The sequence below is a fragment of the Schistocerca gregaria genome, chromosome 7 (assembly GCF_023897955.1).
Source record: "Schistocerca gregaria isolate iqSchGreg1 chromosome 7, iqSchGreg1.2, whole genome shotgun sequence".
Taxonomy (NCBI): Eukaryota; Metazoa; Arthropoda; class Insecta; order Orthoptera; family Acrididae; genus Schistocerca; species Schistocerca gregaria.
The window spans coordinates 288,269,268-288,296,795 of NC_064926.1; the positions used below are offsets into that span (position 1 = coordinate 288,269,268).

The 27,528-nt window shown below is 41.4% G+C and overlaps 1 protein-coding gene across 1 annotated transcript in view; it reads left to right on the plus strand.

The window, feature by feature from the left end:
• The window catches only part of LOC126281703 (cuticle protein 21-like), a 36,963-nt gene extending 9,938 nt beyond the window's left edge, over positions 1-27,025 (plus strand). The window contains exon 2 of the mRNA XM_049980877.1: positions 26,717-27,025. Within this exon, the coding sequence (XP_049836834.1) occupies positions 26,717-26,947 (231 nt within the window). The 3' untranslated portion in view covers positions 26,948-27,025. The remainder of the gene's footprint in view (positions 1-26,716) is intronic.
• The last annotated feature ends 503 nt before the right edge of the window (positions 27,026-27,528 follow it).

Sequence of the window (27,528 nt, forward strand, 5' to 3'; positions counted from 1 at the left end):
CCGGCCAGCTTGAGAATTTTCTCCGCTCGTGGATTGGGTGTGGTGTTTTTCTTACCATCCTTTTTTTATCACCTAAGCGCGAGTCGCGCAATGTGATTTTGTCTGAAATGAGACTTGCAACCCGGTGGCAGAACTGCATCCGCATGGAGCCTTCTGGCCGTGAACGCCACACACTCGTTTCATTTGTTTATTAAAGTAAAATGTAAGTATTGAAGTTGATACGTTTTATATTAAACAAATAATCTCATGATTAAATTAAATAGTAAAAATTACATGGGCCAACTGGCAGATATAGGTGGGGAAATTTGGGGTAGAGGGGCAGGCCCAGTTGGTATCATTGTACTGTGTTTTATGAATAGACAAAGAGTGAGAGGCCTCAATTACTTAGCTATGCTGGAACTGTGTACTAACTACAGAAAAACGTCGCTGGATACTTTTACAACACAAGCTATGAAAGAGAAGGAAGAAAAGAGGGCCCATGTGCCCCAGTCCTCCATATAATTTTTGGAGTGATCCTTAATTACTTATTAGACGACCCAGGGATAAAAAAGAATCGAGCAAAAACATAAAATATTCCTACGTATTTCCACCAGCTGAACCCATAAATCAGCATAAAAATGACGGATTAGTTCTTGCTCTGTCGGTACTATGTCATATGCTACACGATATTCTTCAGCTGCTTTTTGGTTATACACATTATTACTCATCCTGTGGCAATCAGTATAATATTTTTTGTGATTTAATTCGTTGAAATTCTTGTCTGAGAGTGCTTGTGAAGTGTAAAATCTGTTAAAGTAAAATGCCCCGAAAGTGTGTGTAGTTATTAAATATTTTAGTACATTGGTAGTTAAATAGCACTTTAATTATACAGTCTGATTCCTCTTGTAAAGGCTGCCCATCAGCATGACAGTTAGAGACTGGGTTAAGTCAGAGGCACCACGTATATGTTGCAACTTTTGTTCAGTTACATTGCGACAATGGCTGAAAAGTCACAAAAAATCTAGACATTTTCCTGTGCCTTTTATTTGCCTGGAACCAACAAACCATACACACAACTGTTATATCTGGTTGGTCCTACCTTTAAGGGCCGGATCCTCAATGAGGAGAAGAGGAACAGTTCAATATCCTGATTCTCCACATACTGTTGAAACTATTCCTCATTCAGATAGTTTACTGGTTCCTACCTGACCACAAAAATATGCCCTTGAACAAGAAAATGGAGTCAAAGTGGAAGAAGAAGTACCAAACAACCTGTCCGAATTCCATGACTGAATTTGACGTAAAAGATGACAAGCCGCACATAATGATTCAAGAGAACTTGATGATTTCAGAATGAGATTTTCACTCTGCAGCGGAGTGTACGCTTATATGAAACTTCGAGGCAGATTAAAACTGTGTGATGGACTGAGACTCGAACTCGGGACCTTTGCCTTTCGCGGGCTAGTGCTCTACTTGAATGATCTCTTTCGAGACCTTGACTTGTCCAAGGAAAAAACAGAACTTGTGGATCGTATTCAATGTGAGATCAGGATCCCATTGTACAGGCGAAGTCTTTGGGATATGATTCTATTTCTATCTTTCTTTCTTTTTCTCAAAGGAAAGAAAGTCTTGTAGTTTACTTTGGTTTTATAGGTTTGATGTGAATGTGAATCGTGATCTAAATGGTTGGAGTCTGTTCGTAGACTCCTCCAGGCTTGATTTCTGAAATTTTTGGCCTTTACGTACAGGTTGACTACAAGGATCCGGGTGCGAAAAGCCATTTGTCCTGACTTATCATATAACGTTGAAAAAAATTGTAAGTAGGTTCTTTAGGTTTTTATGTTGGTAACGCCACGTAGTGCTCTGTATGAAAATCACTGGCTGTGCTGTGTGCAATCTGTGGCTGGTTGGCATTGTTGTAATATTCGTTATTGTAGTGTTGGGCAGTTGGATGTGAACAGCGCATAGCGTTGCACAGTTGGAGGTGAGCCATCAGCAGTGTTGGATGTGGGGAAAGAGATGGCGGAGTTTTGAGAGCGGATGATCTGGACGTGTGTCCATCAGAGACAGTGAATTTGGAAGACTGGATGTCATGAACTGAAATATATATATATATATATATATATATATATATATATATATATATATATATATATATATATATATATAACGACTTTTGAACACTGTTAAGGTAAATACATTGTTTGCTCTTTATTAAAATCTTTGATTTGCTAACTATGCCTATCAGTAGTTTGTCCCTTCATTTGTTAGAATCTTTTATTTAGCTGGCAGTAGTGGCGCTCGCTGTATTGCAGTAGTTCGAGTAACGAAGATTTTTGTGAGGTTAGTGATTCATCAAAGGTAAAGGTTATTGTTAGTCAGGGCCATTCTTTTGTAGGCATTTTTAAAAGTCAGAATGCGTTGCGCTAAAAATATTTTGTGTCAGTTTAAGCACAGTCATATTATATGTTAATAACAATTCCATATACGACACAAGCATCACTTTGAATGCAGAAGAAAGAATGGTAAACTGATATTTTGCAATTGAAAGATTCAAGACAGCAACGGCCACTGGTACTTGACATTTTACCACGAAATAAAGAAATAAAATAAACGACTACAAATGTACAATTTAAGCAACGACTGACAGCTTTTATTACTGAGTCAGACACTAAAGTACTTCGACCAACTGTCAGAGTCTCTTAAAATCCTATTTAACCAAAACAAAAATAAAACACTAGTTACTTAAGCGATTTGAACACATGTGGAGCCGTCGGTATTTACATGAAAGGATAGTGCATTTAAAAACGGTAAAAAGTCCATGAAAATTCACAGTAAACACAGAGATTTTCTTCTGTTACTGAATTTTTTGAATTTGTTTGAGCTCCACATGAAATGAATTCGCAATTTGTGTAAGAACTACCATGAGCAGCAGAATGGAACGACGACAATGGAAACTTGTGCCGGACCGGGACACTACCCCGGACTTGTCGCTTATCGCGAGCGATCTCCTTACAATCTGGCTATCTGTACATGACTCAGAGCCACACACAGACCTCAATATGCGACCAACCATGCGTGTACGACTAGTACTCGTACATCCATTATGTATATTCCCGTACAGGTCAGACATTGTACTTGAACGTCGCTTGCCCGTTATCGTCATATTAAATGCAATATTGCATTGCCTGTGTTATTCTGACAACAATGAATGCATATCCAAAGGAACTTTGCATCGTAATCAAAATAATACGGGAACTGTAATATCGTTATGTGACGAAATGTTAGCATGCCACCCTACGTATAATTCAAGATCAGAAATGTCCCTACTTAAAGAAAACCCTGCCATGTTTAACTAACTCTACAACACTTGAATACAAGAAGGTATAAAAATATTTAATGGCAAATTGTTACCGAAACGTGAAAATCAACACATGGCCTGAACATAAAAATTTAATTTAAAATCATCTATTATATTAACTTAAGTTTTAACAACTGGCTCAGGCAAATTGTTTTACGGCAAGCTGTTTACAATGTCACATTCTGACAGTGTCGTCTGACGGATAGCATATTCTCAGAACCAGCAGCTAGTAGTACAGATTCCACTGGTCCACACAGGCCCCTTAACCGCTTAATGTGATGCACACAATTAACATCTCAGAACAACAAAAGGAACAGTCTACATTTTAAATCCCCTCTACTTCGACCGTCGTCAGTTATTTTACGCCCTAAGTAGCAAAGCTCATTTACCACTTTAAGTTTCTCATTTCCTAATCTAATTCCCCCAGCATCACCGAACTTAATTCGACTACATTCTATTATGCATGTTAAGCTTTTGTTGATTTTCATCTTATATCCTTCTTTCAAGACACCATCCATGCCGTTCAAGTGCTCTTCCAGATCCTTTGCCATCTTTGACAGAATTACAATGTCACGGCAAACTTCAAAGTTTTTATTTTTACTTAATGGATGATAACTTCTACTCAAAATTTTTCTTTTGTTTCCTTTACTGCTTGCTCGATATACAAATTGAATAACATCAGGGATAGGCTACGACTCTGTCTCACTCCCTTCTCAACCATTTCTTCTATTTCATGCCTGTTCACACTTATAACGACCATCTGGCTCCGTCCAAATTTCAAATAGTTTTCGCTCCCTGTATTTTACACCTGACACCCTCAGAATTTCAAGGAGAATATTTCAGCCAACACTGTCAACCACTTTCTTTAAGCCTACAAATGCTAGGAATGTGGTTTTGTCTTACCTTAACCTATCTTCTAAGATAAGTCGTGGGATCAGCATTTCCTCACTTGTTACAACATTTATAAGCAATCACAAATGATCTTGCCCGAGGTCGTCTTCTAACAATTTTCCATTCGTCTGTAAAGAATTCGTTTTAGTATTTTTCAAAAGTGATTTATTAAGCTGATAGTTCGGTAATTTTCGCACCTGTCAACATCTGATTTCTTTGAAATTGGAATTGTTACATTCTTCTTGAAGTCGGAGGGTATTTTACCTGTCTCATACGTCTTGCTAAGTAGATGGTACTTTTTTCATGGCTGACTCTCCCATGGCAATTAGTGATTCTACTGAAATGTCCTCTATTCCCTGGGCCTTGTTACGACTTAGGTCTTTCAGTGCTCTATCAAATTCGTAACGCAGTATCATATTTCCAATTTTATTTTCATCTATATCATCTTCTGTTTCCGTGATATTGTCACGTAGACGTAGGTGTAATTATATGAATGACGAACACTAACTTCACTTAACGAAAGTTTATTCAGCACTTGCACATACAAGAGCACAAAACGGCCTCCAGCCAGAACACATGCAGTGTGTGTACAGCTACAGAACATTCCAGTACGATGAGTCATAACATTTGTAGATACTTCTAGAATATACTCGAACCGAATAAAGGAATTAAAATTGTACAGTCCAGCTGAGTTTTGAACTCATGACTCTAAATGCAACAGTATATATAGTACCACAACCAGTACACCACGGTGTTACTCAGCTTCCTATGCGACACTGCTCCCTCTTTAAGATAACAGCGTCTCGGTGTTACGTCCTAGTCCGGGAACGAATCATCGGTCCTGCATACTCCGACTCCCGATGACTGATGCTCAACCTGGCGGTGATCTTAGAACTTCCTTTGCCGCTACGCTCTTCGTCACCTTTCCCCTTGTTGCCTGTCGCTAGAGCTTCGAATTTACCCTGGGGTACTGGATCCTTGTAGCGGTGCATTCGAAGGACGTGGACCGTATCCCTGATCTTCCGTCGTATTGTGTGGGGGCCGAAATCGTCATCTTAATAAGTATCATCAGACAACTGGATTACAACCTTGTAAGGTCGAAAGTAGCGCCTGAGGAGCTTCTCAGGGAGACGAACTTTCCGAACAGGAGTGTAAATCCAGACAAGGTCACCAGGCTGGTAGATAACACAGCGGTGGCTCGCGTCGTGCCTGCAGCAATCGTTTCCTTTAGCCTGCAGCGTGCGGGGTCGAGCCAACTGTAAGTTTCAACTGCCGTTTCTGATTGTTTGTTGCTCATATTTTAAGCAGTACACACTACAACACTGGGTGAAACTAATGATTACAATGTCTGTTGCTACACAGTTCCTGCATCATTAGAAAAAAATTGCTCTGAGCACTATGGGACTTAACAGCGGAGGTCTACAGTCCCCTAGGAATTAGACCTACCTAAACCTTACGGACCTAAGGACATCACACACGTCCATGCCCGAGGCAGGATTCGAACCTGCGACGGTAGCGGTCACGTGGTTCAAGACTGAAGCGCTGCATCATTAGATAACGAAGTCATTCAGACAGGCATGCATATCTGAAGCGTCAAATATCGTTCATGGTGATTACAGCAGCTGTAAAAACAACTATTACGAAAAGGATTAACGACGTCCCAGATATAGCGAACACTGAGCGATGCCGTATTACAGTGCTTGTGTTGTTAAGAAGAACCATTAACATCGTATCGTTCTTCGTAACAACACAGCCTCTAGAATATCGTTATTATCTTCTGATACCAGGCAGCGACGTGTACGGGAATTGCATAATGTGACACAGGAACGATAACATATAGAAGTTAGATATAGCAGTGAGTCGTGCACAGGTAGGATATCGCTAGAGTAAGGAGGGAAATCCGGGTTTGAGTCCCGGTCTGGGACAAATTTACATGGTCGACATTCCCTAATAAAGCTGATCGTTGTTCATATTGCAATTGTGAGTACATGTCATTTAATTCATGTACTGAGGAATTCTACGGCATCTCGAGTGGGCCACTGAATCCCGCAGTAATGTCTGAATTTGGACCAACGGGTGAAACACTGCAGTGAGCTCCCCGTAGGTTGGTAGTTCTACGGTATCTAACTAACAAAGAGAGCTTTCGGGTGAAAATGTCATACCTGATTAAACTTGTGCACCCATCTCTTAACTCAGCTGCTCCCAGTAACAGTGATGGAATGAGTGTTACATATTATTGTGAACTCTCTTGGAGAGTAGCAAATTTTGTGGCATGTGACCTTTAGATCTACATTCTCATCTACACCTATTTTCCGCAACCCATCTTGCGGTGAGTGGCAGAGCGTATTTTGTCTACACTGTCACTTTACCCCTTTCCTGTTCCAGTCGCGTAAGGTTCGCAAGGTAAACGATTGCCATTAAGTCGCAGTGAGCGGCCGAATCTGGTTTTATCTTCATCTTCCATACGAGAGATATAGGAATCTGAGCCGAGCACGGCTCATGTTCTTGCCATTTATTGTTTTTTTATACTCTACGCGCCTGGAAATTGAAATAAGAATACTGTGAATTCATTGTCCCAGGAAGAGGGAACTTTATTGACACATTCCTGGGGTCAGATACATCACATGATCACACTGACAGAACCACAGGCACATAGACACAGGCAACAGAGTATGCACAATGTCGGCACTAGTACAGTGTATATCCAACTTTCGCTGCAATGCAGGCAGCTACTCTCCCATGGAGGCGATCGTAGAGATGCTGGATATAGTCCTGTGGAACGGCTTGCCGTGCCATTTCCACCTGGCGCCTCAGTTGGACCAGCGTTCGTGCTGGATGTGCAGACCGCGTGAGACGACGCTTCATCCAGTTCCAAACATGCTCAATGGGGGACAGATCCGGAGATCTTGCTGGCCAGTATAGTTGCCTTACACCTTCTATAGCACGTTGGGTGGCACTGGATACATGCGGACGTGCATTGTCCTGTTGGAACAGAAGTTCCCTTGCCGGTCTAGGAATGGTAGAACGATGGGTTCGATGACGGTTTGGATGTACCGTGCACTATTCAGTGTCCCCTCGACGATCACTTGAGGTGTACAGCGAGTGTAGGAGATCGCTCCCCACACCATGATGCCGGGTGTTGGCCCTGTGTGCCTCGATCGTATGCAGTCCTGATTGTAGCGCTCACCTGCACGGCGCCAAGCACGCATATGACCATCATTGGCACCAAGGCAGAAGTGACTCTCATCGCTGAAGACGACACATCTCCATTCGTCCCTCCATTCACGTCTGCCGCGACACTACTGGAGGCAGGATGCACGATGTTAGGGCGTGAGCGGAAGACGGCCTAACGGTGTCCGGGACCGTAGCCCAGCTTCATAGAGACGGTTGCGAATGGTCCTCGCCGATACCCCAGGAGCAACAGTGTCCCTAATTTGCTGGGAAGTGGTGACATCGATGTACTGTGGAGACCTCACGCTCCACGTGTTGAGCAATTCGGCGGAACGTCCACCCGGCCTCCCGCATGCCCACTATACGCCCTCACTCAAAGTCCGTCAACTGCACATACGGTTCACGTCCACGCGGTCGCGGCATGCTGCCAGTGTTAAAGACTGCGATGGAGCTCCGTATACCACGGCAAACTGGCTGACACTGACGACGGCGGTGCACAAATGCTGCGCAGCTAGCGCCATTCGACGGCCAACACCGCGGTTCCTCGTGTGTCCGCTGTGCCGTGTGTGTGATCATTGCTTGTACAGCCCTCTCGCAGTGTCCGGAGCAAGTATGGTGGGTCTGACACACCGGTGTCAATGTGTTCTTTTTTCCATTTCCAGGAATGTATTTCTGTACTGCCTCCTCGTTTTCTTATTCCATTTACTGGCGTCACTAATTTCTTGCCTTACTTGCCCGTGAGCGGCAGCAGCAGCGAGTATCGATAAGTGCACTGTCATATAATCTCTCGAGCGACCGAGAGTATTTCCTGGTCGTTGTATGTCAACAGTCAGTTTGGAGACGGGTCAGCAGGGCAGTGGTGTCACAGCAACAGTGACTCGCAGACGGAGCACCGGTGAGCCGCTGCCTATCAGTGCTCGCCGACCGCTGGCGACACACATCAAATGTCCAACGAATGGGTGGCTCTGAGCACCATGGGACTTAACATATGTGGTCATCAGTCCCCTAGAACTTAGAACTACTTAAAATTAACTAACCTAAGCACATCACACAACACCCAGTCATCACGAGACAGAGAAAATCTCTGACCCTGCCGGGAATCGAACCCGGGAACCCGGGCGCAGGACGCGAGAACGCTACCGCACGACCAAAAGCTGCAGACCACAACGAAGGGAGATTGGAGCAGGACTACCGTTGGTTGGTCGTATGGTTGGTCGTCTCATCGGTCGCCGAATATTTGGTCCTTTCACCGTTTCTGGGCCTGGCAGTTGGTCAGTTGGCGTGCAGCAGCGAGGAAGTCTCCACGGTGCGTAGTTTGGCCAAGGCCGCTTGTGGCGTTGACTCGTGGTCGGAGGGTGTGGTGCTGTTCCCATTGCTACGACGTCAATGGCTCACAGATCCTGGACACGATAATTGAGTTTTGATTTAATCTACCAGCAAGTAACGACTGTTCACATTGCGTAGTTTGGTTTTCGTTTATGGCTGCTGTGACGTTCCCGCGAGAAAGTACGTGAAATTTTAGTGACCCTCTTGTGCAGTTTAACTGTACTTGTTTTTTGTGTTTTTTTAATTTTTTTTTATTGAAGTGCACCAGCGGAACCTTCGCCTTGTGGCCATTACTGTTCCGGTTACCTGCCCTGGACGTCTACGTAAATTTAGGCAGTGTGTAAGTAGGCTGTTTTGGTTTTTTTATTTGTAACACCACCTCTGTATGAAGATACTGGCTGTGCTGTGTGCAGTCTGTGGCTGGTTGGCATTGTTGTAATACTCGCCATTGTAGCGTTGGGCAGTTGGATGTTAGTGGTGCATAACGTTGCGCAGTTGGAGGTGAGCCGCCAGCAGTTGTGAATGTGGGGAGAGAGATGGCGGAGTTTAGAAATTTGTAAGAATGGATGTCATGAACTGCTATATATATTATGACTATTAAGGTAAATACATTGTTTGTTCTCTATTAAAATCTTTCATTCGCTAACTATGCCTATCAGTAGTTAGTGCTTTCCGTAGTTTGAATCTTTTATCTAGCTGGCAGTAGTGGCGCTCGCTGTATTGCAGTAGTTCTAGTAACCAAGATTTTTGTGAGGTAAGTGATATGTGAAATGTATAGGTTAATGTTAGTCAGGGCCATTCTTTTGTAGGGATTTTTGGAAGTCTGATTGCGTTGCACTAAAAATATTGTGTGGCAGTTTAAGCACAGTCTTGTATAAGTTTTTCTAAGGGGACGTTTCATATGGTGACCCTGCCAGGATACGAACCTGGAATCTTCTGATACACATCGATACCATATTTCTCTAACACATAAATTACGCAGCTATCTAATCATTTTACTACATCAGTGACAGATGTTTACGTAATTACACAGTAGGATAACTTCGAACTTACAAAATTGTATTTTGTCTGTACTTTGTGAAATGTTCATATTTTTTCGGAATCATTGTGATACTATGAGAACTTTGAATGACATATTTGATATGAGATCATGATTTTTAAAGTAGGTTTGAGGTAGATGACACCTTTGACATGAGCAGAGAATTTTTTTTTAGGTTTTGAAATTATTGCAGAAAGCTACGACGTTTTTGAGATTTGACTGAAGGTGTTATGATGTTATTATTACGATGACAATGTGAATTATGCTGCTGAGGTATGTTTAAGCTGATGCTATATGAGTTATTTGGTTATGCTACGTGTCTGTTATGATGAAATATTGAAGAAGTGTTGACGAATATGTATATGTGTAATAAGGTAAGGAATAATGAGTAGTGGTTAGGGACTCTGATTTGTGAAAAAGGATGTAGGAAACCAAAATTGTACCTTAAGGGTTATGTAATGTGTGTAAATGCCTAATGTATTACAATGCCGACGAAAATTTTTTGGACGCTATTATAGTTAAAGGATTTTGTTTCTACAGATCTGTAACTCAAATTCTTGACCTGTGAAATATTTTTATATGAGACTGTCAATGTAGCTGAAACTGCTGTCATAAATATTTCGGTAAGAGGGCCATGTGACCTTGATGTAATGCATCGTTGACGCCCAGCACTGCGTCGCCTGGAAAAAAGCCATTAGTGTGTGCCTTTCAGAGGCACAGGTGGAGAGAAAAAAAAGAGGCCATTAAGCTCGCTATTGACATTCCTTTCTAGAAAGCATCGCAAAAACGACACGCTCATTACTTGGAAAGATACTTTCTTACATCTGCACACCTGATAATGACAAGCGTCTTTCTACGAGAGTTGAGAGGATTTGTACTAACTTATGTAATGTCACTTAACTATTGAATGATATTTTTATGCTTTGCCTTTCATAGTTGATTATTTCATTTGATATCCGGTTTCCAGCTGTATTACAGCATTGGTTTTATAAAATAAAATTAAATCCATTTGCTAATGTGAAAACTTCTGTCAACAGATCTGTTAAATAATAATTTTATGAACCACATTCTTCAAAAAAAAAAGTAGCACTTGAATAGGAAAGAACAATAAGAATGGACTAGTAACAGTAACTGCATACATAATTTTCTTTTCAAGTACTTGTTTATTTCATAGAATTACTTTTGTGATGCACCACTTTAATGACAATGACATTAAGATGTGAATATACGTTTCCCTTATCTGCATTGTTGTCTTTAGTGTAATATTTTTTTCTGCTTGAGCTTTGTCATGTTTAGGTGTAAGTTATTGCATTTGCTGCTGCTGTGTGCCTGGCATAGTGTTACTGAATTTCACTTTGTATTACTCTGTTAAGCCAGTTTTACTAGGGATTTATTTTTCTTGTTAGTTGTAATATTGTAATTGCTTTACCAATTTCCATTTTTTTGGGTCATTGCTGTTTGCGTTAATTTGTTTTGTGCTGCTGCATTGCCTCGTCCCTTAGTTTAGCATCTGAGCTCAGTAGTTTTAAGTTAGCTCAAGAGGGGGTAGCCTATATAAAAGAATGAGTTGCGATGAATTGGAAGAAATGCACTGAGAGGTTATACAAAAAATGTACAGAAAGCAGGTATAGGTAGGATTTTCTTGGAAATAAATGATGAGGTAAGATACTGGAAAATAAATAATGAGGTAAGAAATATGTGAACATATAAATACAAAAAGCATGCTTTGATAGGATTTTTTTGGCTCGAGCAAATTTTGAAATAAGAGGGACGATCTATGGAATGAAGTTTTAAGTTGAACTGCAGTACCAATGTTACACTGAAAAGAAACACTGTCCTTTCCTTTTGTGTATCCCACTATGTGTTTGTGTACCCTTGTTTATTTATTTTCTTCCTGTCTCTGTGTACTGTTTCATAGAACTTTTTCTCTTCTAATACTAACCTACATTCACTATGATGAGGAATACTGTTATCCTCGAATACAATTTGCATTAATAACATGTTATTTACTTTGTAAATATGTTTACACATTATTTATTCAGTTTTGTTCTAATGTTCATGTGTGAAGTTGATGTTTCAAAAGTTATTGTGACGTTTTATGTATGTACTTATGTCATAATTCCTGTAACACTTATGTATTTGTTATTTCGATTCTTTTGTAAAGCCTGTATTACTGCAAATGTTATCTGTATTATTATGTTCTTTAATGATATATTTTGTACCTTTATTATTGTATTGTTATGTTATAAAATTGTAATTGACACCAATTGATCAAATAAATAATCTGTAAATTACATTTCACTGCACATGTTTCTGTTGGTCATAGTATATGGACAGCATGTGAGAAGTAGGGACTCATAGTGTTTGCACGTGTGTTAATAATTCAGCAAGAGACTCGATAACAAAATTGCTGGTTCTAAGGACATTTCAAAAAACATTTTTTGTGAGTGCACAAGTGGTGGTTCATGTACTTGCCATATTGTCTGCAAGACTCTTTTATGATGATTGTGTACTTCCACAGTCGCAACAGATGTCTGCTGGCCGTCTCTACAAGGACTACAGAGGGTCTGCAGCTTTGATGGTCCACCAATACCACTTTTTCTACAAGGAATATAGTGGGTCTGCATCTTTGATGGCCCACCAATACCATAATCTCTAACAAGACTACAGTTGCTGTGATGACCTACCTATCAATATTCTTCAACACTTCGACTGACTCTGCTGTGGGTTTGCTCTGTTGTGGCCCATTACCTGTGTGCATGTCAAGAGTCAACACTGTCTTTCCTTAGGAAAGACAACACTACTTCTTCCAGACTGCATGGAAATCCACTACTTCCGTGTGCCTTTTCTTTAACTGCTCAGACTTTGAGAAAAAACTGCAATCTTACTATGATGGATGATCAGGACTGTCTTTGTGGACTGTGAGACAATTTTGTATCAATAAGTGTGTGCATTTGATTCTTTGTTATTGTAATTATGATTATGAAAAAAAATTTCAAATCTGTATTGGCCAATGCCCCAAACAATTTGTAAAATTTTTTGTGAGGAGCATTGGGGGCTATGTAAGTAGGCTGTTTAGGTTCTATTATTTGTAACACCACCTCTATATGAAGATCACTGGCTGTGCTGTGCGCAGTGTGTGTCTGGTTGGCATTGTTGTAATACTCGCCATTGTAGCGTTGGGCAGTTGGATGTTAGTGGTGCATAACGTTGCGCAGTTGGAGGTGAGCCGCCAGCAGTTGTGAATGTGGGGAGAGAGATGGCGGAGTTTAGAAATTTGTAAGAATGGATGTCATGAACTGCTATATATATTATGACTATTAAGGTAAATACATTGTTTGTTCTCTATTAAAATCTTTCATTCGCTAACTATGCCTATCAGTAGTTAGTGCTTTCCGTAGTTTGAATCTTTTATCTAGCTGGCAGTAGTGGCGCTCGCTGTATTGCAGTAGTTCTAGTAACCAAGATTTTTGTGAGGTAAGTGATATGTGAAACGTATAGGTTAATGTTAGTCAGGGCCATTCTTTTGTAGGGATTTTTGAAAGTCAGATTGCGTTGCGCTAAAAATATTGTGTGTCAATTTAAGCACAGTCTTGTATATGTTTTTCTAAGGGCACGTTTCAAGTGTATTTTCCTCATCGTGTTGTTGCTGTCCAGCATGGTGTGTAGTTTTACAGCTCAATGTATAATTGGTTGTGGACGCCAATACCTTCTATGATGTTCAATTGATCTCCCTATTGTGTGCTGGTCAGGTGGAGCGGCAGTTATCTTGTCGGTTGGTCCGTTGATTGTCTGTCGACTGGGTTGTCGTCGGATCGAGAATTGTTGGGCCGTCTTCCTGTCTCACCTAAGCGAACATAAGTGTTTGAATTCCAGACCGAATCTCGGAAGCTTCTGAGCGCCTTTGGGTGTCCTGTCTTTTCTTATTTTTTCTGTTTTTTTCTATTTGTATAGCTTCTAGTCAATTTTTAATTTAAGGTTTATTGCCCTTAAGGCGTAAGATCATTTGGTCCTTCAGCCTAATCTCCAAAAGTGTTTTAGGATATGGTTCTTTGTCTTTTAAAAATTTATTTTGGTTTGAGTCTTATGGGCCTTAAGCCGTTTTTTAAATTAAAGTTCTTTTGCTCTTAAGGTGTCAGATAGTTTGGGCCTTCAGGCGTATTAAAGAACTGTTTTGAGATAAGGCCTTCTGCCTTCTATATTTCTGTTTTTGATGTGAGTCTTAAGTAGTTGGTTTTCTGCCGATTTTCTGTTACAGTGGTTTTGCCCTTAAGGCATGAGATTGTATGGCACATTCAGCCGGTAATTATGATCCTAAAATTAATGTTGTGTTTGTTTCTAAATTTTGTTTGCTCTTGTAATGTTTTGTCAAATTAATAAGGTTGTATGTTCGAGTGTAGCTGACAGCCGCTTATTTTGGCCCCTTTCCACAATTTAAACCACATGTGTGATGTTCTTAGGTTAGTTAGGCTTAAATAGTTCTACGTTCTAGGGGACTGATGATCTAAGAAGTTAAGTCCCATAGTGCTCAGAGCCATAAATTACCTGTCCTGTCCTGTTGATTTAGCAGTGCGTATCAGAATCAATACATATGTTAACTCTTCTAGAAATGTTCGCTGTCGTTACTTTATTGGTAAACCACACCTCTTGCAGTGTCAACTACTGGAGGTAGTTGATTGTCTCTGTGACGCTTTCTTGCTTTCTATATGAAGCTGTAACGAAACGCCTTGATCTTCTTTGTATATTCTCCATATTCCACACCGACAATCAATATCGAATTATTGGTTGATTGAGTGTTTTCTATGCTACTTCCTGCGTTTCCTTTGGATTCGTACAATGGATCCCAGTCAAGAATCTGATATACTCGAGATTAATATTATGTGGCTATTCCATTACAGATCCCTCCGTAGTTGTGCGTATTTTATTGAAGTAACTATTTCTAGCGATTGTTCTGCAATTATATTATTATACAATAAATGATCTTTCTTTCTATGTACTCGCAATGTTTATATTTCCTTATGTTGAGGGTTAGTAGCCACTTCCTGTACCAAGAATCGATATTCTTCGTGTCTTTCTGTATTTCACTAATATTATCTAACTTCACAACTTCTCTAAATACATCAGCGTGGAACTTGTGAAGTTATGTACTAGGTAATCTATATATATTTCAAAAGTAATGTTTCTGTAACACCAAGGGGCACATTAAAAGGTAGCTTCACGTCTAAAGGCCTCTGTCATTTCAGAATGACATTCTGTGTTCTGTTTGGTAGAAGCTCTTCAATACATTCTCACCTCTAGTCTGTTGTTCCGTACGCTCGTCTTTTGTTCATTAGGCGGCAGCGCGGAATAGTATCGAATACCTTCCCAAAGTCAAGGAACATGGCGTCTACCAGGGCGTTTGCATCTACTGATTTCTGGATCTCGTGGGTTTCACAAAACTGTAGTTTTTGAACCCATGTTGCTTCCTACAGAGGGGATATCCGCCCTCCAGAAAGGTCGTATTACGCGAACATAAAACATGTACAGCTGACCTACGTCAGAGCTATAGGCCTATGATTTGTGCAGCTGTTCGATGATCCTTGCTGAAATCAGGAATGACCTGTGCTTATTCCGATCATCAGGAATACGTTACTCTGCTACAACAAGAGGTGCAAGTTCTTTCGCATTCTGTGTGTAGAATGTAATTGGCATCCTTTCCTCTGTCGAGCAATTTCTGCTGCTTTTCTATCACGTATTTACTTATTTCGAATGTCCGGCCCCGATAGCTGAGTGGTCAGCGTGACGGAATGTCAATCCTAAGGTCCTGGGTTCGATTCCCGGCTTGGTCGGAGATTTTCTCCGCTGAGGGACTGGGTGTTGTGTTGTCCTAATCATCATCATTTCATCCCCATCGACGCGCAGGTCGCCGAAGTGGCGTCAAATCGAAAGACTTGCACCAGGCGAACGGTCTACCAGACGGGAGGCATTAACCGCACGACACTTCATTTCGAATCAGCTATGTTGTCATTCGCGGGACGATTTAAAAGAGGCAGCACAGTGCTTTCTTCCCCTGTGAAACAGTTGCAGGAAAAAGAGCTTTAGTATGTCTTCCGTTTTTGTGTCGTCCTCCATTCCACTGCCAGTGAGGTCTTCGAATGCTTGGACACATGTCTTTATCCGTTTACTGGTTCAACATCAGACCAAAATTTCTTAAAATTTTCTGTGAAGCACTAGAGTGAGGTTTTAATTTCATATTCGTTTCTACGTACGCCTATCCTAATGGTAATTTTGTTTCATTTTACTTTTGTTTTTCCTTTAGGATTTGACTTCGCTTTAATCGGTAATGAAGCTTCGTTGGGTTTTGTAAGTTTTCTAACGAGACTGTTGAGCCAAGGCGGGCCTTACCCATCCAACGTTGTTTGGCACATACCTATCTAAAGCATTTTGTAAAATGCTCTTCAACTTTATCCACTGATACCCAAAGTTGTTAGTGCTGCAAATGAAATGTTCGTGCCGATCGCTCAGGTAATCTGAAATCTGTCTCTTGCCTCTCTTGCTAAACAGAAAGATCTTCCTGCCTTTCTTTGTATTTCTGCTTACAGCCGTTTCCAGTGATGCCACAAAGGCGTTGGTCTCTTTGATTCATTCTCTGGTAGAGCACTTCCCCTCGAAAGGTAAAGGTCCCGAGTTCGAGTCTCGGTCGGGCTCACAGTTTTAATCGGCCAGGAAGTTTCATATCAGCGCACACTGCGCTGCAGAGTGAAAATCTCATTCTGATTTCAAACATACTTTTTGCTAATTTTCTATCTACCACATTAATACCATGATGTCACTAAATCATGTCCATATAGCTGTCCACACGCTCCTGACCTCCGCAGCAAATTCTATCCTGCAACATGACCTATTTGCATGAGGGTCGGTAAATGGAAAGCTAATTAGCGGGCTGTCTGCATTACCACATCAGTTAATCGAATTATAATAACAATCCTTACATCCTTTATTTATACGCGAGACTATCATAGCAAGTTAAAACGGATGTTATGTTACAGAAATGAGAAATTTGAAGACTGAACAATTGGATTGCATGCACACAACAGAAAAAGTCCTCACTTACCCACAAGCTTCCTATTGGAAACATCCTAGACATCTCAACAAATACATTAATCTCGTCATAATGCTTCTAAGAAATGAGAATCTGCAAGTAACATCAAACTGAAGCACTACATCTCCTACAAAGAATACTGTTTCTTTCTCAATCACAGAAATCATCAAGTCCATTTATCTGTTTAACATACCCTCCAGCTACTAGTTTATTGAAACGGTACCAAAATGTCACCCAATAACAGGATAAGTAAACCACTGAAATCTTGAAACTGAAATATGCAACTGAGTTTAGGCTACTCTATCAGCCAAGTTCCTACGTTAAGTTCACATATGCCTACACTAAAATATTAAAGCTTTCTTATGCAAAGTGGAATTACGAGTAATATTGCACACAGAGATCTCACAGGAAGTGCCTTACTTCTTTCGGCGAAAGAAAGACTGATTTTAGGTGCGCTGACAAGACACGAATTCTTTTTAGATTTCTGGTCTTTCGGCGTTGTAGCTGTAGAACATTTAGCTTGTTTGCCTCCCACAAACTTCTAACACATCTCTATTCGGTGCTGTAGCACAACAAAAGCCTCTCATAACCTAGGTGGGTAAAAAAGACCACGAAAACTACCTTTACGCCACAAAAAATAGTGCAATTACTCCGCCCCGCAATAGTCGTGCCGAGTGCTACGTTACGTTTTCTAGCAGGTAAAGTGTCACCATCCCCCTAAGGCTCTCGAATAGAGGTGTGGAATTGGAAAGGTCTATTGAAAAACTAAAATAAGATAGTGGAACGTCATGCCACCACATTTGACGAAACAGATACAGTTCGATCTCGACAATTAGTAAGCTCAATATTAGTGTATACGGAGGAACTCCTTAGAGGCAGTAGCCAATATGCCACTCGGAAAAGCGTAGCAAAAACTTTGGATGTGAAATGGAGAAATGTGTAAGTCTGCTGCTAATTACGATACACAGTAGTGGAAATCAATATGGATCAATGGGATGTCAGGTAGGGTGTGTCAGTAAGAGCGTGAAAAAATTTAACAGGACCTAGAGGATGCTCCACTGAAAAGTTTCATTTAGGAAACCTAGCGTCGGAGAAGCCAGCTTATTGAGATAATATGTTTTCAAGTTACATCACTGTGTACTTTTTTATTTATATTAGTTAACAGCAAATACCATCACTGACACAGTGAACGTAGTATTTGTACTGTATATTACAAAATATTCATAATCTGACGGCCATAAATCTCAATGCAATCATGAGTTGAACGAAAAAGATACTGAAACATCCTGACCAATACCCCTATAGTCTTTAAAATCACATCACCAGCAGCTACAACTGTTTCTACTAATTAAATCTCCATATACATTGGGGTCAGAAACTCAAGTGACTTTAGATATCATAGGAAATAATCAAGGGAAATCAGATCTGGTGTCCTGGCAAACCATGGGATGGGACCTCCCCTTCCAACCCAGCTACCAGGAAATACTGTACCGGTACTCCTCCATCGTATTGTGCTGTACGTCTCTGAACAGTACTGAGTAATGAATGGGTCTGTCATTGATTCTTAGAACGTTCTGTAATGGTATGGAGTAAATATGACACAATAGAGACACATTAAGGGAAAGTAAACAAAACTTGCATTATGACTTCCTCGTAATCACGCTCGATATCATTGTTTCCTTGCAGGAAATAAGGCATGTACATGTAAATACCCCCCCACCCCACGAACCATGGACCTTGCCGTTGGTGGGGAGGCTTGTGTGCCTCAGCGATACAGATGGCCGTACCGTAGGTGCAACCACAACGGAGGGGTATCTGTTGAGAGGCCAGACAAACGTGTGGTTCCTGAAGAGGGGCAGCAGCCTTTTCAGTAGTTACAGGGGCAACAGTCTGGATGATTGACTGATCTGGCCTTGGAACATTAACCAAAACGGCCTTGCTGTGCTGGTACTGCGAACGGCTGAAAGCAAGGGGAAACTACAGCCGTAATTTTTCCCGAGGACATGCAGCTTTACTGTATGATTAAATGATGATGGCATCCTCTTGGGTAAAATATACCGGAGGTAAAATAGTCCCCCATTCGGATCTCCGGGCGGGGACTACTCAGGAGGATGTCGTTATCAGGAGAAAGAAAACTGGCGTTCTACGGATCGGAGCGTGGAATGTCAGATCCCTTAATCGGGCAGGTAGGTTAGAAAATTTAAAAAGGGAAATGGATAGGTTAAAGTTAGATATAGTGGGAATTAGTGAAGTTCGGTGGCAGGAGGAACAAGACTTCTGGTCAGGTGGCTACAGGGTTATAAACACAAAATCAAATAGGGGTAATGCAGGAGTAGGTTTAATAATGAATAGGAAAATAGGAATGCGGGTAAGCTACTACAAACAGCATAGTGAACGCATTATTGTGGCCAAGATAGATACGAAGCCCACACCTACTACAGTAGTACAAGTTTATATGCCAACTAGCTCTGCAGATGATGAAGAAATTGAAGAAATGTACGATGAAATAAAAGAAATTATTCAGATAGTGAAGGGAGACGAAAATTTAATAGTAATGGGTGACTGGAATTCGGGTGTAGGAAAAGGGAGAGAAGGAAACATAGTAGGTGAATATGGATTGGGGCTAAGAAATGAAAGAGGAAGCCGCCTGGTAGAATTTTGCACAGAGCACAACTTAATCATAGCCAACACTTGGTGTAAGAATCATGAAAGAAGGTTGTATACGTGGAAGAACCCTGGAGATACTAAAACGTATCAGATAGGTAATATAATGGTAAGACAGAGATTTAGGAACCAGGTTTTAAGTTGTAAGACATTTCCAGGGGCAGATGTGGACTCTGACCACAATCTATTGGTTATGACCTGTAGATTAAAACTGAAGAAACTGAAAAAATGTGGGAAATTAAGGAGATGGGACCTGGATAAACTGAAAGAACCAGAGGTTGTACAGAGTTTCAGGGAGAGCATAAGGGAACAATTGACAGGAATAGGGGAAAGAAATACAGTAGAAGAAGAATGGGTAGCTCTGAGGGATGTAGTAGTGAAGGCAGCAGAGGATAAAGTAGGTACAAAAAAGGGGGCTGCTAGAAATCCTTGGGTAACAGAAGAAATATTGAATTTAATTGATGAAAGGAGAAAATATAAAAATGCAGTAAATGAAGCAGGCAAAAAGGAATACAAACGTCTCAAAAATGAGACCGACAGGAAGTGCAAAATGGCTAAACAGGGATGGCTAGAGGACAAATGTAAGGATGTAGAAGCTTATCTCACTAGGGGTAAGATAGATACTGCCTACAGGAAAATTAAAGAGACCTTTGGAGAGAAGAGAACCACGTGTATGAATATCAAGAGCTCAGATGGCAGCCCAGTTCTAAGCAAAGAAGGGAAGGCAAAAAGGTGGAAGGAGTGTATAGAAGGTTTATACAAGGGCGATGTACTGGAGGACAATATTATGGAAATGGAAGAGGATGTAGATGAAGACGAAATGGGAGATACGATACTGCGTGAAGAGTTTGACAGAGCACTGAAAGACCTGAGTCGAAACAAGGCCCCCGGAGTAGACAACATTCCATTAGAACTACTGACGGCCTTGGGACAACCAGTCCTGACAAAACTCTACCAGCTCGTGAGCAAGATGTATGAGACAGACGAAATACCCTCAGACTTCCAGAAGAATATAATAATTCCAGTCCCAAAGAAAGCAGGTGCTGACAGATGTGAAAATTACCGAACTATCAGTTTAATAAGCCACGGCTGCAAAATACTAACGCGAATTCTTTACAGACGAATGGAAAAACTGGTAGATGCAGACCTCGGGGAGGATCAGTTTGGATTCCGTCGAAATGTTGGAACATGTGAGGCAATACTGACCTTACGACTTATCTTAGAAGAAAGATTAAGAAAAGGCAAACCTACGTTTCTAGCATTTGTAGACTTAGAGAAAGCTTTTGGCAATGTTGACTGGAATACTCTTTTTCAAATTCTAAAGGTGGCAGGGGTAAAATACAGGGAGCGAAAGGCTATTTATAATTTGTGCAGAAACCAGATGGCAGTCATAAGAGTCGAGGGTCATGAAAGGGAAGCAGTGGTTGGGAAAGGAGTGAGACAGGGTTGTAGCCTCTCCCCGATGTTATTCCATCTGTATATTGAGCAAGCAGTAAAGGAAACAAAAGAAAAGTTTGGAGTAGGTATTAAAATTCATGGAGACGAAGTAAAAACTTTGAGGTTCGCCGATGACATTGTAATTCTGTCAGAGACGGCAAAGGACTTGGAAGAGCAGTTGAACGGAATGGACAGTGTCTTGAAAGGAGGATATAAGATGAACATTAACAAAAGCAAAACGAGGATAATGGAATGTAGTCAAATTAAATCGGGTGATGCTGAGGGAATTAGATTAGGAAATGAGACACTTAAAGTAGTAAAGGAGATTTGCTATTTAGGAAGTAAAATAACTGATGATGGTCGAAGTAGAGAGGATATAAAATGTAGACTGGCAATGGCAAGGAAAGCGTTTCTGAAGAAGAGAAATTTTTTAACATCGAATATAGATTTATGCATCAGGAAGTCGTTTCTGAAGGTATTTGTTTGGAGTGTAGCCATGTATGGAAGTGAAACATGGACGATAACTAGTTTGGACAAGAAGAGAATAGAAGCTTTCGAAATGTGGTGCTACAGAAGAATACTGAAGATAAGGTGGATAGATCACGTAACTAATGAGGAGGTATTGAATAGGATTGGGGAGAAGAGAAGTTCGTGGCACAACTTGACTAGAAGAAGGGATCGGTTGGTAGGACATGTTGATGAGGCACCAAGGGATCACAAATTTAGCATTGGAGGGCAGCGTGGAGGGTAAAAATCGTAGAGGGAGACCGAGAGATGAGTACACTAAGCAGATTCAGAAGGATGTAGGTTGCAGTAGGTACTGGGAGATGAAGCAGCTTGCACAGGATAGAGTAGCATGGAGAGCTGCATCAAACCAGTCTCAGGACTGAAGACAACAACAGCACATGTAAATAAACAGAACAGTACTTTTAAACTGGAAAGCATGTTAGTTGTCAGTAAGGTGGTAAAAAGTATTGCTAGGCAAAGCACTAGAAACGTTTACTCCCATATCTCCTTATACTGGCTTCTACGACTCCAGGTTCCTTATCTCAAATTGTTCAGTGGAGCATTCCCTATGTCCTGTTACTTGTTTGTAAGTCGTCACGGAAACACCCTGTAGAAATAGTAACATTACCGTTTGGAATAGTTGTACACGGTGTAATGAAATATTGTGATCTAGGATACTGTCAACTGCAGTCAAATGGTATCGTACCTGATGTCAATAGCACGATATAGCAGTAAGTGGCTGGAGGAGGTGATGGAGGTGTGGAAGTATTTACAAAGGCCGTCCGTTCTGTGCTGTGTTAGTGTGGGTGTACGTGCCTTTACTGCAGATAGAAACAGATTCTATCAATGATAATGCACGTTGTGTGCATAACATATGAATCTGTCAATCCAAGCGGTAAACAGTTATCACGTTATAAAAATCCAAAAATCTGTGCGTTCACGGAAATGGCACTGTCTAATCGTCAAATGGTCAAGAAGTTAAATTTTTCAAGTACACTGCTTTTCTTAAATGTGGCGCACGATATGAACAGAAAGGAAAACATGTGCAAAATAGAAAACTATCTGTGGTTGGAAGCAGTCTCTTTTACACAAAGCAAGGACTACAAATTGTTATGCTTCTCGACTTGTTCCTGATTTACGGTTGTCAATAACAGCCAGACGTGTACGACAATTTTTGTCACATGACAAACATTTTGCATTCAAAACGTTCTGCAGAAAGACTGGAGAATCCTGTTCTAACACCCAAACATGGCTAGATTGGAGTTGCTGTAAAACATTTGTCATGACTTCGGAATAGGGAAAAGAACACCTCAGAGATGAGGAGGATATGGTTGTTTGGTTGGTTCCTTGGTTGATCTGGGGGAGGGACCAAACAGCGAGGTCAACGGTCCCGTCGGATTAGGGAAGAATGGGGAAGGAAGTCTGCCGCGCCCTTTCCTTTCGGTATTGATTTTGTTAGGGTTTGTAGTTCTTGCACTTAAATTACTGCCCAGTTTTCTGGTATCGCTGTTTTCGTCTCACAGACGGCCTGAAATTGCCTTCTGTTTCTTTAAAATCCCTTGCAAGTATTCCCAAATAATTTTCCATGAGGTTCAGGTCCCAGCAACACAGCATTTCATACGTAGGACACCCTGAACTGGAGAGGCATGATAATTAATTTTATAAAATCCGGTTCAGTTGTACTGAACGTAACACTAAAACTGAAGCAGATATGTCTAAATTAATTAACATACACATCATGACTTGCTGATGACCATCGTCGGTGAGTACTGCAGCGATTTGGGGAGAAGTCTCAACAGTCTAATATTTCCAGTGTTTACTTCTCGCGTCATAGTGTGGGGAGCCTTCAGGTACGACTTGTGGTCACATCCAGTAGTGACTGAGGGAACTCTGACGCCACACTGGGACAGATATCCTGCGTCCTCGTGTGTTACTTCTCATGAATCAGTATCATAGCTTCGTGTTTCAACAGGACAATCCTTGTCCACTCGGGGCACAAATTCGTGATGCTGAGATACCCGTGGACACGTGGACAGCAAGGTCCCCAGATCGGTCCGTGATAACACATGAATGAGACCAACTCCGCCACTGTACACATATCCAGTATATCAAGGTTCACTTACAAGATTTGTGAGCCAGTATACCTCACGAGTGATACATCGATCTTATTCCATTATTCACGATAATATCGGTGCATTAATCCCGGTCAGACGTCGTCCAACGCCATACAGGTAATTGGTCTCAGGTGCCAAATTCTTTGTAAATTTGACTCTGTTTTAGTTCAAATGGCTCTGAGCACTACGGGACTTAACATCTGAGGTCATCAGTCACCTAGAACTTAGAGCTACTTAAATTTAACTAACCTAGGGACGTCAGACATATCCATTCCCGACACAGGATTCGAACCTGCTACCGTAGCGGTAGCGCGGTTCCAGACTGAAGCACCTGGAACCGCTCTGCCACTTCGGCCGGCTGACTCTGTTCTCTAATCACTAAAATAACTTAACATATCCTGTTACCAATGAAGTTCCCGTTCATGTCCTCCTTCCGTTTTAGGTGCTTTACTTGTTGCCGGGCTGTGTATGTCTTGGATTGGGTGTTCTATGTATGGAATTGAAAGGGGATCGTAAGAACTTACTGGTAAGTACAAGCGGAAGTTCAGTTATGAATGTGCGGAAGCTGTGCTTTGAATGTGGAGAATGTACTGTAATTAGGTAGCTCAGCCGGTAGAGCAATTGCCGGCGTAAGACAAAGGTCACAGCTAGAAGTTCCAACCCGGCACACAATTCTAATCAACCAGTAAGTTTCAAAATATCACGTACCCCGCGGCAGAGTGAAAATTCAAACGGGAAACAAGTTGCATATCGATTAGAATTACCACAATCAATCTCACGGAGGAAGGTATGTGAGAATAGACCGTGTATTGTATCATATTCACAGTGCAAACCTTATGAGAACAGCTTTGGACAGAAGGTACCTAATAGTAACCTTAAGTATCCATCGCCATTCGCTATACAGCGGCTTGCGCAGTGTAGATGCAGATGGGCCAGGTGTTGCCTCTTATGCAATTGGCAGCCAAGCTCCTGGCCTCGAATCGGGCCATCGGTCGGTAGCTTCGCCTTCTGCGTCACTCGACGTGCGTTGGATACTTCCCGAGCTTACGCGCTTTGTATATAAAGGCTAGGCAGCAGGTTGCTTCTTCAGGTTACCAGCAGGTATCAAGCTAGCAACATGTACAAGCAGGTAAGCATCTGTAGCATCAAGTATCTAGACGAATCTTCGTGCTGTATCCAGGCTTGGACGGCTGCAATGTTTGGAGTTGTTTCAGCTTTTCGTACCCTTAACGAAAGAGATATTTAGGAAGATATAGTGTTCAAGAGAAGTGTTTCTCGGAGGACATAGTGTGTTTCTTGACTCGTTTTGGTACGTAATTTCTCTAAATTATTTGAGCTCTTCTCGCCGTGGTACACGCCTCTCTTGTAACATACCCCAATACACTTCATTGAATATTACTGGGACGCTCTTACGTTTTTCTACTTCTCCATTAACCCATACTGATATCTGACCTGCACCGATGAACTACATTTGAGAACTGATTCAATAATAGTAACCTAGGTGAGCATTTCTTGTGTGTAGTCCTTCAGTACGGTACATCTGATTCCTCACGGCAAGATTTGATTCTTGAAGTTTTCCCAGGGCACTGAATGTTAGATGAGGTTTCGGGATTGTCTTCATCGGATATAAATGCTTCCTTGCACATTAAAGCTGTGTTCCGTACCGAGACTCCAAATCAGGCCTTTGCCTTGCACAGGGAAGTGCTCTACAAAGCAAGCTACATCGACACGACTGACGATTCGTCCTCAACGTTTTACTTCCGCCAGTATTCCCTTTCCTGCCTACCAAACTTCACACATCAGCGAGACTTGTCAGGACTAGCACTCCTAGAAGAAAGGATACTGCGGTGACATTACTTATCTATAGCATAGGGAACGCTTCCGAAATTAAATTTTCATTCTGCAGCGGGGTGTGCGGTGATGTGAATCTTTCTGGTAGATTACGAGGTAGTTCCGCCAAAAGTAACTCATTTTGGAAACTCTGATATGTTTGTTTCCAATTGCAGTGAAAGATCGCAGATTGCCTAGTCATATTATATCGCATGCTTCCGTGTATTTACAACGTAGCTTTACACTTATATCTGTATAGAATCAGCTGAATTGTATTCAACAAGCTCTGATCATCTGCAACTCCCACAGTATTTCGAGAAATGTTGTATTTTAATCCAGATATCTGAATGAGAATGACTAAATGAAGGAGAGACAAGGAGCTTCGATGTTTAAACTGTTGATATTTATATTCGAAAACTGTTTGACCGCTAGTGGGAAACATAACAATTTATCAATATCCTTTCTCTGACTCATCACTCTGGAACCCCTCTGAAAGCCCCGCAAAATTAAGTACTAGGCAGATTGTATAACTCGGTTAGCAACTCAAAGATATTCTACGACGCCTTGACAGAAGTCCTACTTGCTTTCCACTTTTTCTAATATAGTTGGCCGTATGTTCCACCACGTGCACATTCGACAGAGCACTCTTTCATTTCTTATGTTAATCGGTCCCTCAGTTTTCAGCATCCTTCTGTAGTGCCACGTCACTGACACTCGGTTTGTTATTGTGTTTGCCCTTAGCCAATGATTTACATTCGTACAATGCTAAGCCCCGGACGAGCAGGATTAGAAATTTCGTTGTCAAATTAATGTCTATGTCTGATTGTCAAGACATCTTTGCCTTTGGATGTTCGTTTCTTTCTTTACATTCTTAGGCTCTCCTTGCTTCGTCTGTCAGGCGTTATCCAGTTCTCTTGAAAAGAGGTAACGTAATTGTGTTAGTCCAAAAGGGTTTTCAGGAGAATATCAGTGTTGTTGAAATGCTAGGGAGCAATGAGTGTCTGCTGGAAAATAGAGGTGTTTCGTGCTAGCTAAGTAGATATGTGAATACCCATGGACAGAGAATCAGGTGTACCTTGTGAACAGATGACATCAAAGCAGATTGTTTATATGGTGTCTGTTCTTTCGGACATGTCCACATCACACTGAAACAGTCGTGGTGCGTAGGTTATTGTTATGTATTCCAGATCGTATGGGTGTCTCACATTTGGCGCTGTTTGTAATAAACAAGTGATTTAACGTCACACTACAGTCTAAACAGGTAATTAAATACTGGGAAAGTAGCGCTTACGCTAGTCCTTGTGTTGGACCTGCAGGTGCTCGTCGTCCTGGCCGTGGTGGCCGCCTGCCTGGCCGCCCCCGGCCCCAAGCCGGCCCCCGGCCTGCTGGCCAGCTACGTGGCGGCCGCCCCCGTCGCCTACACCGCCCCCGCCGTCGCCGCCCCCGCAGTCGCCGCCCCCGTCGCCTACACCGCAGCAGCTGCTCCTCTGGCCTACGCTGCACCATACACTGCTGCCTACAGCTACGGATCTTACGTCCTTGGATAAGCACCAAACGGCTCTGAAATGCCAAAATGACTGTTACATCCGACTGAAAAACCGTCAATAAAGCTGCATTAATTAATACTATATGTTTAGTTGATTCTAAAATGTCAACATGAAAGCCTCCCTTTCCTCACAATTATACCCGTTTCCGTTGTTTTTTTATTCATTTTTTCCCAAGCACTTCTATCTCACAAGCTTTATCAACGATAGATCACTATCATCACTATTATGTACATTTTAATCAACCATTTCACGCAGTAGTGTGCAATTTACAGGTGACATATGCTTTACGCCAATGCAAGATTGCAAATGATTGCTTCGTGCGGCACTGCTATGGTAAAAATATTCACAATGTTCAACACAACAGAAAGGAGACTGCTCACATTATCTCAACTTCCATGTATTAGGTTGCTAACCTTTCTGGACACCTACCCTTGAATGTAATCCGAATACAGCTAGTAGCCTTTTCTGCATTATCACCTACAGTAACACCTAATTAAACTCTGGAATGGAAAACAATATTATTTGAAAACTTAATTTTAAAATGACGAAAGGTAAATGTTATGTAGTACCTGTAGGTATTT